Here is a 14,419-nt window from a genome sequence, read left to right as displayed (position 1 = left end):
GGTTGTTCAGGAGGAAAAGTCCCCTAAGCTCGCAAACTTCCGCTCCGTCGAAGCTGCCCATAGCTACGTAATTGGTTTTTCTTGTTCAAGGCGGTCTCGTCGTCACATAAAAGTGATTTCCGGCAGTGCATGATTATTTGGATGTCTTAGGCCTACTCTGGGACCTTAAGTCGCTTTAAGTCGCCTTAAGACGCCTAAAGTCGCCTTGAGTCACCTTAAGAGCAAATCCGTGCAAAAATCAAACATTGTATGGCAAAGTTAAAAAACTAAAACTCGCTGTTCTTTTTCATACAAGTAGCCTTTAGAAAGTACACAATTTCCGGCAGTGCATGATTATTTGGATGTCTTAGGCCTACTCTGGGACCTTAAGTCGCTTTAAGTCGCCTTAAGACGCCTAAAGTCGCCTTGAGTCACCTTAAGAGCAAATCCGTGCAAAAATCAAACATTGTATGGCAAAGTTAAAAAACTAAAACTCGCTGTTCTTTTTCATACAAGTAGCCTTTAGAAAGTACACAATTTCCGGCAGTGCATGATTATTTGGATGTCTTAGGCCTACTCTGGGACCTTAAGTCGCTTTAAGTCGCCTTAGGACGCCTAAAGTCGCCTTGAGTCACCTTAAGAGCAAATCCGTGCAAAAATCAAACATTGCATGGCAATGTTTGAGTTTTGCTTAGAACTAAAACTCGCTGTTCTTTTTCATACAAGTAGCCTTTAGAAAGTACACAATTAGTATGCAGATTTTTCCTTAGAATATTATTTGCTTCTAAAAAAACGAAAACGTTTCGTTTTCAGTCCCAGGATCGATTTGGCGACAGCGAACAGGTTTGAAATAGGTCATGATTCAAGTGACTCGCGTATAAAAAAACTGAGCAAGAAAAAGTTATCACAATTCCAAGTTGTTGTACAACTTGTTATAGTCTTAACACCATGATTTCATAAAGATTGGATTAATTCCAGTATTCAAGAGAAGTCAAAAGCTTAAGATTACGATTGATAATACCAGAGCTGATGATCTTTCAAAATATATAAAGTTTAGTTTGGGAAAATGAATTTGGAATTTTTTACCATTTTTCGGAAATCGTGAAGAAAGCTCAAAAAAATCCCGCCATCCTGCTGTCTAGGCATAGTTGCTTGCAGTTCTTCACGCTCTGGCCAATGTATAAGAAACTTCAGTCTAATACTTAGTGCATGGATCCATCGATCAAATATTCTTGATGCGGTTGCTACTGAAATATCAAATCTGTAAGCCAAGTCTTGAAGTGTGAGATTAAGTTTCAACCTTAAGAGAACTAGAATAAACTCACTAAATGATTTAAGACCATTCTGAAAGTTTCTCTTGATACAATGAGAGGTAAGATTAAATACACTCATCAGGGTTTTGTAGTTTGGCAGGGCAGTGTAGAATTTAGTTTTTTCATCATTGTTCTTAAATGTTTGTTCTGAAAATCGAGCAGATAGGAGTTGACCCTTTAAATTGGATAGTTCTTCTATCAAGTGTTGTAGGTAGTTTTTTTCATTTTCCATTTGGGTAAGGTCTATGTGTCTGTTTGGCATTCCTGGTCTCTAGTAGTAGCTTGTTCTGCCTGGCAATTGTTGTCACTTAGAGTACTTGAATCACGCACTGTAGATTAAAACATTCAAAATAATAACACCACAAGATAAGGTTTTGTAGGAAATATATCGGAACACAAACATAGAATGCAGAAATAATAGAAATTAACTCACTAATAGTTGGTTCAGAAACTTTGAATTCTTGAACTATTGTTGGTTCAGTCTCTACTTGTGGGCTTTCGACACTTTCAACAACAGCAATTTCAGCCTCCATATCAGCTATTTCTTGTCTACGTCTTTTTCTGCTATTTGCGCCAGCATTGCGTTCAACTGCTATTGAAGAATTGCATATATCACCATGGCCTAATTTAAGAGTTGGTGCCCAGTCAGGATCTGTGGTATCCCAAATACTAGAAGGCGAACCTAAAATGCAATGATAACACGTGCGATCAACTTGAGGTCCGTAAAAATATTTGCGTAAATCGTATCGCGTGCATTTTCCTAAACCATGAATCTATTCTTTATTTTTTTACTCACCGTTAACAAAATGCTCGCTACAAACACGCGTATTTTCAGCCTTCTTTTCATCTAAATCCTTTCTCCGAATGTTTGCCAACCACTGTCGTCGACGATCTTCACAAAGCTTGCGTAGTTTATCTCCTCCGTTCTTTCTTATTGCGGGGAAGCGAAAATATTGTATACAAGAATCCCCTTTTCTTTTGTTACTTTTGTCACTGCAGTCTTTGACAGCATAAATATGGCCCATGGCCGAATAAAACAACAACAAAAACTCAACAACTGTGACGAAAAGTCTTTGCTTCGCTTTGTTTGCATCCGGCAGTGGTCCACCAGCAATGGCCGATTTCCGGTTTTCAGAGATCGCATAATTAGGTGTGACGTCACGTGCAAACGAAGAATTGTCATTCTTATCTTACGAAATTGTAAACAAAGACGCAGGCTCAAAATATTGTTATTTTTCGCCTACCGTTTTTCGAAGCACGGGAGAGCCGTAACGTCTTTACTTTTCTGGACTCGAATACATCTAATATTTATCAAATCATGGCGTTTAGACCATGGTAAGTTTTACAACAAATTGGAACTATGTCGGGTTTTTCTAGCGAAGCAGCTTTGACAAGCGAGTCAAGTGAATCATGACTAATTTCCACCCTGTTTGCACGTTTTTGTGATCGCCAAATTGTGCCTAAGTTCACGGCTTTCATCGTTTTTCTCAGAAATTAACAGATCTTTCAAGGAAAAAACTACATGACATTCATATATTTACTAAAGGCTATCTCTATGCAAAGACGAATGAATTTGATTTTTTTCAGCTTTGCCGAAGATTTCCGATTTTGTTTGATTCTTGCACGAATCAGCTGTTAAGTCGTTATTGGTTACACAATGTTCCACCATGAGGATCAGAGGAGGAGGCATGGTCGCTGAATGTTTAGTGCACTGGCCGGGACTCGACATTAGTCCAGTTTTGGTGTCTAGTGTTGGAACATTTCATTATGTTCTTATGCAAGATACTGTAAGCTCAAAGTGCCTCACCTCTTCCAGATGTAAATATGGGTACTGGTTGGCAGGGAGGGTGGGGGGGGGGGGGGGTAACCCTGCAATGGACTATTAGTTTGATAATTCTTATTGTGAGGTGGGCAGTGGCTTCCATATACATAGAAACCTCATGTGAAAATAGTCAGAGGAATGTGTGTCTTTGTGTATATATTTGATAGGTTTGTTTGATTTTGGGCATATAACATATGATGTTTTCCTGGCTATTTATTCATTAGCTTTGACTGTATAATTTAGCAATACTGTGTGATTTCTTTTAGCTAAATTGGTTTTAAATCTGGATATTTTAGACTATGGTGACTTATGAGCATACACAAGTAACCAAAATGACAATTGTGTTTACTGCAAGATTCTGTAAATGTTTTTAAGGATATGGAGAGATTGTTGCTAACTTTGATTTTATCACTTCACTCGCCAAGCTGGCAGTAAAGCATCGTTGGCGGTCCAGTCTACATGAAACCATCTCTCACCTCTGTTTTCCTTCAGAGGCTTGCCTCTACCCACATTCCAGCTTAATGATGCCGTCGTCAGGGCTTCTGTAGAGGGAAAATGGCTCGAAAAACACTTATTAACGGCCAGAAAAGCGAGAAACTGAATCGATTTGAACGCATCCAAACACGAACTGTTGATCTAGGTCATGTGACCCCAAGGTCTGAGCCCATGGTGTCTCAAAACCGCAAATATTGTAGCGAATGCTCCATGTAAGGACCAACAAAGTGAGGTTAAGTTTGTATCGCCAAATTATAACTGAAAAAATATGGTCTTTTTCGTATCCAAAGGGTTAAAAATGGCCGTCCATGACCCAGTGTTTCAATGACGTTCCTCCCTCTCCTGGTTTTGGCTCACCTCCTTTTCGAGACTTGCCTTACCCGAGGTGTTATCCCCCTTTTATGACATTACTTAGACACGACGCGCGCTTGGATTCGTAAAAAATATATTGTATATTTGCCTGTATACCCATACGAAAATTAAAAATCTTCCCGTTCCGCGAAATGGCTGCACACGGGGCGAGTTCCCAGATTTTGATATGTTAAAAGCCCTTGGTGTGGAGGACACGACGAGGACTTGCGTGATTCATCAGCTGGTAAACCGATAGAAAGTGTGGTTTATTGCTTAATTTTATGCGGGGAAGGCGCTTTTGTACTACAATACGCCGTTAGTAATTATTCCCGCGTGACATATGAGCCACATTTAAAATCTTCAATTTGGTTGCCACCGTAAAATATCATTGGGTTCTGTCACCAATTATTATTATCAGAACATAGGAAAACCCATAACGAAACAATGAAGTTGATCAATGAACTCACACATCATTATAAACTGGCTTTTACTGCAAGAAAATGTTAGTCACCAAGGTGCCCTTTTTTGGTATTTAGCATCGGATTGGTTGTGAATGCGGTGCAACGATTTAGACCAATCGCAGTACAAGGTAAAGGAATGCGATCCAGTGGTACTTTTCACGTTAAGTAGCTGAAAGTTGTTGTACAAAGTCTGATTCACTGGTTAAAACCTCTTACTCCTAAAATTTTCATATTGCTTCTCTTCACTCCCCAACAAACATTTCCTATAACTACAGCAGTGAGATTTATATTCTTTTTTTCAATGTTTTTGTAGACTCCATTTTGATATCGAATATAGTCATGACGCTATTATACGTCAACTGAAAAAATCTTCACAGTTATAAATTTTTTTTCAGAAATCCAACCTTAAAGGATAAAATAGCCATCTGTGGCTTGGCGAGAAAAGTAAAAAAATTAAAAAGAATAAATGTGTTTCATTGCTTAAGTAGGATCACATCATATGAAACAACAAATCCAACCTCAGACGACAAAATGGCTACCGTGGCCTAGGATAAAATTGAGCTTCATTGTGGACTTGAAAGAAAACAATTTAATCATTCCTACTGGTAGGTGAAAGGCACGTATAGAGTGAACTCGAAAATAAAGTAAAAAATTGATACACTGTCAATGAGAACCCCTTTTTATCAATTCTGGAATGAAATAATTTCAAGATCTTCCAAGTGACCTTCAGCCTTTGTTTGAAAGGTGTTTTAGTAAGTTACAATTCCTCTGCATCCAAACATTCCATTTCAACCACTTAACTGGTCAAAATTTTGGAAAGAAGAACGTCAGAAAAAAAACAAACTTGTGAAGAGTCCTTTAGCACAATATATTGGTTATATTTTTTGTTTCATCGATTGCGATGGACTGACGAAATGATAAAAAAAGAATGTTTTTTTGTCCTCTTTACAATTAGGTTCTCAGAGATAACTACAGTAAGCCGACCTTAGAAATCTAAGCGAAGATGTATACGAATTAGCTACCCGGATCTAGAGATTCTAGAGACCGTAATTGAGGTAATATCTTCATCCTATCATTCAGAGAAGTCGTTTTCTGAGTCTGCTTCATATTTTTCTGCATATGTTCACACCTAAATATCTGTCACTTCAACGAGACAGTCGTCACATCGCGCAAAATGCTATTGCCCTTATCGCATTTACGCCCACTGTACGAGAGCTCAGCGGACTTTGAAGTTTAGAAACGAGGCTATCGGGTGACACAGGTAAAACTTTCAACATGTACTTACAGTTCCCAGTTTATCAAAGAGCGGAATATCAATTTGCATGTCTAGAACTTATCAGCTGTGATTGGTCAACAAATTTAGCTTTGGGAATACTTGAGTAACACTGTAGATTTTAGCTGCTGTCGATCAAACGGTTTGGTGTGTGATGTCAGTCCCAAGGTGCGATAGAGTTAACAACAGCACACTAATTAAAGGCCGGCCGCACTGTTCACAAAGCGTTTGCAAATTCGTGTGAGACAATATATTTTTTTTTGACCTAATAGACGACTAACAAGCTCCTGTTGTTCAAAACTTTACCTGAATTGTCAATATTGTTTCATGTCGACCAGGCGGTTTAGAACCTGCCATTTGACGGCCCCTTTTTCTTTTTGAGTTTGAAAGGCTGCGGCAGGGGACTAGAAATAGCGGTGCTCAATCAGCGATTTACCCGTGACTAGTTGAATTGTTTTGCGTTAACTTATTCTGGGAACTGACTTGCCCGTTAGATGCACCCCGATAAGAGATCTAAAAGCGCGAAAAAATTGCTTAATCATTCAGGATCATACTGAGCAGTGCGATGCATAAGTCACTCGTTTTTACTTGAAAAACGCACTTTTATAGTCCGCCGATTTTTTTGAGGCCCTAATAGTTGTTTGAAAATAGTCTTTCTTGTTCCCGAAAAGAAAAGAAGAATTAAGGGTAACAAAAACATCGAGAGAACAACAAACAAGTAAGCGACCGCCTAAAACAGCTTCGCGCCGGAGGGAACAGTTGAATAATTATTCACACTTGGATCCGTTTTGATAAATCAAAATATACAAAAAGGACAGTTCATAATTGATACCTTCGAATTAACATGTCGAAGCGTGCGAGACATCAGCCAGGCATTTACGCACCGTTACTGCATAATATTTGCGATCGTGCCTATCATTCAAAATACCGTCCGAAGGTAAAGCCAACTGTAATGGAGGTTCACGAAGTAGAGCGCATTGTTGCAAAACGAGTTAAAGGAATAAAAACAGAATACTTCATCCATTGGCAGAATTACTCCTCTGGTGAAAATACGTGGGAACCACGTATGAATATTTGCTGGAAGATCTTATCGCTGCCTTCGAGAGCAGGTCTGTCGATCCGCTTCGCGCCGGTGAATGTAGAGAGAGATTTCCTCTACTGCTCTCTATAGTTCCACTTCAGTAGTGCCATCTGCATTGCTAACCTGTAGAAGAAGTAAAGTGTTAGACCTAAGGCAAGAGGAGATAATGAGCAATGCTTAAGAGGAAATGTGGCCAAAAATCGAACATTTTCAAAATATGGTAGCAACAGCCGAAAAATCGATTGGGCTCATATTCTCAAGTTAGGTAGGCCTTATGGTGAAACAAAGCACTGCATACTTCGTTTGGCTGAATATCGATTTATTTTCGAGAAAATCGATAAAAGCTGAATTTCACCCAAATGCCGCTTTTGAAGCTTAAAAATTTCAGACGAATCTCGGAGCATCTCGCCACGAATTGAAAACACTTGGACCGATATAAACTGCCAAATCTTGAAAAACAACATCGATACATAATTTGACAGCAATTTGAGCAATTCTTCATCACTTATTTACACAACTTAATTGGATTTATCCGACCTTCTTCTAACAAGATTAAAAATAGGTCAAAAGTAACCTGTTATTTTATTTATGTGCTATACAAAATAATCGACTGGAAATCTGGCTTTTGGAAGGCGAAGTGTGGTTCTTTTCGATCACCAAAGGATTTTTTTGGGAAATGATTCAGTGCGATTTAATCAAATTTTAAAGTTGGATAAAATGAGCTGATTTGACGATGCCGTCAGTTGTTCGAAAATGGATAAATTCAAACGCAAACTCGATTGTTTCGCATTTTACATCCACTCAACAGCTTATTTAATATAATATCATCTTATCGTCTATATTGTCGTACCACAAAAGGGGATTGCAGTCCTGAAATTGTTGCATTGCTCTCATAATAGCGATATAACTTGGCAGGATAGTCAACACCTGATAATGATTGTTTACAAAGGGTATCTCAGGGTTTCTCTCGTTCCATTTCGTTGAAAAGGAGGCTGTAATTACATCACGTAAGAGATCTTTGTTTAAATATAAGTCTTTAACTAAACCGCGAACCAATTGTTGGCGAAATGTTGCTAGTTCAGAAATATGTTTCTCGTGTGTGGAATAAAGCTAATTAATTCAAAATTATGATCCACAGAAATCGACAACTCCGCAAAAATACACCTTTGTACTGTGAAGCACGTGGCTATAGGAAATAAAGTCGAGTGTTACATAAAAGAAACAGGAGCAAACAATTATTTAACTCCGATTCTTATTGAGTTCATATTTTTATTTTGTAAATTATTGTTTAGGTTGATAAAGCTCATTTTAGGACAAAAAGAACGAAAGATAAACCTAGTTCGGTGATTAAAACCTCTGCTTGCTACATTACTACTGCATTTTACTGTTGATAAGTTTTCAACTTCCCTGCACTCTTACTAAATTTTCTTCTGTTGACGGTATGTAATATTCAAAATGAATTGCAGTCAAACCTACCAAATGAAACTCAGAGGGGTGTTTTTATCGTTAATCGCTGAAACCACACTGAGTATCTATGGAAACACTTGGTGCTTACTTTGTGTAGGAAGGAACCGTTCGAGATGACAATTGCCTCGAGTAGAGGTGGGATTTTAAATAATTTACAAGTATTTTTTAAGACGCTGAAAAGTTGAATCGTATTTGTTTAATCTTTTTTACAATTTTAATCGCTATTGATTGTTTGATTAATTACAGAAATTACATTGAAACTGGTATTTTCGTTTACTAATAAATAGTAAACCGTAGAGGCTTGGCCGGACTTGCGAACAGGAAAAGGCAAACAGGAACAGGCGAAGTTGTGAAAAATTTAAAACGTATAAGGCCAAGCCTCTACGGTCATCGGCCCCCGTAACTTTGGCTTATAAATACAGGCGTTTAGTTATAATTGTAAAACTTCCTGAACAAATCTACGATAATTAGATGAAACGCGTCGGAAAATAAAAACAGTTTTACAACTACTGCTCGCAGAAGTGCTGCTCACTAGTCTATATTAAAAATATATATTTAAAAATAGTTAAACAATTGTCCTTAGATGCTTATTTCCAGCGGGTACTCCCCCTTCTTGGAGTTTGTTGATATTTTTTTTGCATTGACTGATAGGTTACACTTTTGTAACACATGCAGTTTTAGAGTTTGCCCCTGATTTACAGGTGGCTTATGTTCGCAAATTAATAAGCATTATTGTGCTTTGGAACAATGTTAAGTTTTTTGTAGTTTCATTGCTGTTTTGCAAGAATGTGGGACATTTATAACGTAGAAAAAAAGTTTGCTCTGAAATGCTTATTTTGGATAGTACATATACATCCGAGGAAGATTGAAACATTGCAAGCAGATATTGCTTATCATGGAGTGGAAATCACCTTTAATAGTAGATTAATACTATCAGTTAAAAATCATTTTTGAGTTATTTACTTATGTTGATCTATCAATAAAAATACCTGATCTTTCGCATGTAGTTCAAATTAGTTGGCCTGTTGTTTTTGTGAGCACTTATTAGACACAACATACAATGCTCGGAATCAGAAAAACATCCAGGTTGTCCATACTGGCAATAATGGACAACCCAGACTTCGGTCGTCTTGATAAGGACTTGGTTGTCCAGGGCCGTACAGATTTCAAAACAAAATACAACAACAACAAGAACAATATGTAGAAGCCCCTTTTAAAGATGAATTCAAAAGGATTTGATGTATACTGAGTGATTGATGTAAACTACGGAACGTGAACACGAAATAGTTTCCACACGCGGTAGAGTTCTAGACCTTTGATTTACCAAAAAAACTTATTGCGTAAACACACTTTTTAGTTGTCAGATCGGTTGAAACTTTAAAATATAAACCCACAAAATCTGTCCCTCGTAACCGCCATGTTTTCCTTGAAGACTTTGGAGGCCCGGGTGCAAAGCTTCAGTGTTTTGTGTATCCCTACCGGGGGTACACATATCACCAGTGATATGTGTGCGGGGGTACCACATCACCAGTGATATGTGTGCGGGGATACACATATCACGGGGGTACACATATCACTGTCACACCGGGATAAGGTGGGTGCGAAAAATGTGAACGTGCTACCTGGGTCATAGTAGTATAAATATAAAGCTGTTGAATGTTGGCTTTTAAAAACACTTCAGCGAAGGTTGTGGTTCTCCAGGCTTGACCGTTATAAAACTTCCTTTAGATAAACAAATATTCAAACACTACACTTCTTTGTCGCACATCTGCAGTGATGTATGATGGGCTATGCCTTTTGCAGATCTTTCGCTCTTTTTTTGTCCTAAAATGAGCTTTATCCCCCGAAGTACCACAAAACATTCATTTATGATCCATTATATTATGATCGGAGTTAGATAATTGTTTGCTCCTGTTTCGTATGATATGTAACACACGACCTTAGTTCATGTAGCCACGTGCTTCACAGTCCAATGTTTTATTTTTGCGTTTTATTTCAGTAGACCTCATTTTGAATTAATTGGCGTTATTCTGCACGCGAGAAACATGTTTCTGAGCTAGCAACATTCCGCTTACATTTGGTTCACGGTTCGGTTGTAGACTTGTATTTAAACAAAGATCTCTTACGGGAAGAATTTCGACGAAATGGGAATAGAGAAACCCCGAGATACGCTTTGTACGCAATCATTATCAGGATGTGTCGACTATCCTAACAAGTTCTTTTGCTATTGAGGGAGCAATGCAACAATTTTAGGACTGCAATCCCCTTTTGTGATTCAGAAATATGGACGCTAAGATGATTATGTTAAATGAGCTGTAGATTGGATGTAAAATGCGAAGCAATTGAGTTTGTGTGTGAATGTGAACATTTTCGAACAACTGACGGCATCGTAAAGTCAGCTCATTTTATCCAACTTTAAAATTTGATTAAATCGCACTGAATCATTTCCTCAAAAAATCCTTTGGAGATCGAAAAGAACCACACTTCGCCTTCCAAAAGCCAGATTTTCAGTCGATTATTTTTTATACCACATAGTCAAATAACGGGTTACTTTTGACCTATTTTTAATCTTGCTAGAAGGTCGGTTAAATTCAATTAGATTGCGTAAATAAACGATCAAGAATTGCTCACTGAAGTTGCTGTGAACATATGTATATTGATGTTGTTTCTAAAGATTTGGCAGTTTATATCGGTCCAAGTGATTACAATTCGTGGCGGGGCGCTCCGAGATTTGCCTGAAATTTTGAGCTTCAAAAGCGGCATTTGGGCGAAATTCAGCTTTTATCGATTTTCTCGAAAATAAATCGATATTCAGCCAAACGAAGTATGCAATGCTTTGTTTCACCATAAGGCCTACCTAACTTGAGAATATGAGCCGAATGGATTTTTTGGTTGTTGCCACCAAACGTTTGACCGTTGGTAACATTCTCTCTTAAATAGTGGTCCCATAAGTCACCGTATTTTCTTTGGCATGTATGGAAAGGTTTATCAGAGACATAAAACTTTTCATGGAGGAGCTTGAAAGGCAGTTCAGCACCCTGGGCTCTACCAGGGGTTATTTGTACATTGCATTTCTTAACTAGAGTCCTTGCACAGCTCTCCATCCGTTGGGTTCGGGGAAGGGCCTTTTCCACTTGGTGAGCCGCTCATGGTAACCCTTCAGTGAAAGGGAAAATCGGTCCATGCTGTAAAGTATTGGTCGGATCTTCTCCTTTTCTTCTTCTGGAAGGCTCTCATAGGCCTCTATTTCGTCCCCTAAAATGAAGTAATTAATGTTGTTATTGTTGTCACATCAGAGTTGTTTTATATGCTGGAAATGTTCTTAAAGATTAATTTAAATTTACTTTTAAATAGGTGATCTATCACAGTTAAGGAGCTGAATATCTTTTACTTTGATTGTTTTTCGATTTTCTAGTCCTCCAATTGTGTAGTTTTTACAGCCTTGCATCCTACTTATTTTGGTAGAAAAAAATCTAGATGACAGTGACTTAATTTGCACTTTTCAGAAACAACTTGACTAACATTTTTAAGGCAATATTTGAGTTGTTACAATATCATGTAAGCAGTTACATATTACTGCTTTCAACATACTTGTAACTGTTGATTCGCGTAGTAACTCCTGTCTTCCTTCCTGTCTTGTCTCTGGTAATTTCCTCCTGAAATTTCCTCTGCCTCAACGGACGATGCTTCTCCACTATTCTTTCATAGCTTTTTCAGTCTCGGCGTTGATTTCTTCTGAAGGTAGAGGTCACATAAAGTTGACATTTTCAAACTCCATGCTGGTCTGAAGGACAGGATAGTAGGAATTTTCATGGTCATGAGTAAAATACTTGGGTACCCATTTTGTCACTCTCTACAATCCTCGACATGGTTTTCAGATCACAATGGCAATACAGTAGAAAATTATCACATATCGACCACTCAGTAGGTGTTCCCTTTGTATGTAAAAATGATTAAACTCCATTGGCACATCATATCACACGCAGTTTATTTATTTGCCAGCTTAACTGACACACAGCGGAGCTGTTAGATCAGAATTTAGCAGCCATATCAAAGGTGAACATTTGCTTGCACTGGCGTCCAGGATAACGCGGACACAAGTTTTCGTTACTGCGCTTGCGCATTGTTGTCTCACTGAGGAAGAATAAAAATTAAACAAACATGGCGGCCAGAGTGAGGAGAGAATCTGCAGCGCAAAAACGAGGCAATACAGCAGGCGGGTTTTGGAAGTGGAGCAAGCGACATTCACACCATTAGTTTTTACAAAGTACAGGTGGAATGGCCGATGAATGCAAGAGATTCCATAGCCGCCTCGCCGAGTTACTTGCGTTAAAGAAAGGAGATGACTACGCTACAACCATATCTTGGATAAGGGCGAAGATATCCTTTGCCATTCTACGTTCAGCTTTGCTGTGTCTTAGAGGAACCAGAGAAAGAGAAGAGTAGCCGATATATCTGACACTGACATTACATCGGAAAGTGCGCAGGCCTGAATTTAATTAGTCAATTTTTTATTATGTAGCTTAGTTTACTGAATTTTCTTTTTTTTTTAGAGAACTGCTTTTTGTGAAATATTTTTAAGGAAAAATTTATTATTATTATTAAGGACGTCGATCATGTATCGTCAATTTATTTGCTGTTCTGCTGAATGAAGCTGAAGCAAAATAATGCGGACATAAGATGAACTCTGCTACTCTGTAGAACAGTTGTTAATACCGAGGAGATTCAAGACTTTTCTCTTAGCTAGAGACTTTTTAAACTTGTTTTAATATTTATACCTTAATTTGTCTTAATTTTGTTTGTTATCCTGTATTTTTACTGATTTTGTGAAATAAAATTAATACGATTAATTATTATGCAGTATACACGTTTGGATGCTAGTGAGCTAAGCAAGATAGGGCGAAATTTCGTAACCTATCTGCATGACAGGACTGTTAACTATAATAATATCTAATACTACTTAAATATAAATGATCAATATAAAACGATAAAAGTGTCAATTGGCCCAACACTAAGATTTTTTTTTTTTATTTTTTTTTTTATAATGTTCTTGATTTACTGTTCGGTTCTTAAAATATCCTTAACTTAAAATGTCCATAAAATCCTGTGCATAAAAACCAAATCATAATGTCATTAAAATTCTTACGCTGTAACCAGTTTAAATGTTTAAGTTTATTATTATTAATATTATTATTATTATTATTATTAAACGTATGATGCACGACCCTCGCAGTAGAGAGCGCTATTTATGCAATAGCGAAGATCAGACCTGAGAAAAATCAGGCCTGTACGGGACTCGAACCCCTGACCTCTGCGATACTAGTGCAGCGCTCTACCAATTGAGCTGACAAGCCAACTGAGAGCAGGCCGTTAAGAACTTTCATATATTCACTGTATCTGATTTATCATCAAGGGTTTATTACGAATCAACTTAACGGCCTGCTCCCAGTTGGCTTGTTAACTCAATTGGTAGAGCGCTGCACTAGTATCGCAGAGGTCAGTGGTTCGAATCCCGTACAGGCCTGATTTTTATCAGGTCTGATTTTCGCTATTACATAAATAGCGCTCTCTACTACGAGGGTCGTGCATCATACGTTTCTATAACCGCAGTTCAAAATATATGAACTTTCATATATTCACTGTATCTGATTATTATTCTTATAATTATTATTACTGATTCCGCAAAGAAGTCACTACTCAATTGGGATAGGTAAGTAATGTGTGTCAACTATATTAGCTATTAATATCCAAATGATAGATCAATATCAACATTTAGGCACAAACCCATAGATAAAATAGCGAGAAAATTTAAGGAAGAACCCATATTTTAAATAATTATTTGAAAAAGCTATTTTAGCAAAGCGATTTTTTTAAGGTGGGAATGAAAAACCTCTCTTTTTTTTAGCAAGAGAAAATATTAACAACTGGCATAGACTAAGATCCTCGGGTGTAAAGTAGGAATTAGTGATCAATATCAACAAGTAGGGGTGGGTATTCTGACCAGCATTTAGCAAATGCTGGTTCATAGACAAAACTGAGAAAAAGAGAAAAAAAGTGACCTGGTAAATCTTCACATTGATCCCAATAAAAGATAATCTGCTGTGATAGCTATAACTCTCGAGAAGAATTTCAGGAGACAAAACGATCGATTGAAGATGATCATCTATCTCAACGATG

The 14,419-nt window shown here is 37.7% G+C and overlaps 1 protein-coding gene across 1 annotated transcript; it reads right to left on the bottom strand.

The window, feature by feature from the left end:
- Window positions 1-986: 986 nt before the first annotated feature.
- On the bottom strand, window positions 987-2,449 carry LOC148726590 (uncharacterized). The gene is made up of 2 exons (XM_088728835.1): window positions 2,089-2,449; window positions 987-1,621 (listed from the first exon to the last, which is right to left on the bottom strand). The coding sequence occupies exons 1-2, from the start codon at window positions 2,315-2,317 to the stop codon at window positions 1,536-1,538; spliced, it is 315 nt and encodes a 104-aa protein (XP_088584961.1). The 5' UTR covers window positions 2,318-2,449; the 3' UTR covers window positions 987-1,535.
- Between the last annotated feature and the right edge of the window lie 11,970 nt (window positions 2,450-14,419).

Source organism: Stylophora pistillata, chromosome 7 (assembly GCF_964205215.1).
Source record: "Stylophora pistillata chromosome 7, jaStyPist1.2, whole genome shotgun sequence".
In the NCBI taxonomy this organism is placed as follows: Eukaryota; Metazoa; Cnidaria; class Anthozoa; order Scleractinia; family Pocilloporidae; genus Stylophora; species Stylophora pistillata.
The sequence above is the reverse complement of the archived record's forward strand: the minus strand, read 5'-3'. Positions and strand labels throughout refer to the sequence as shown.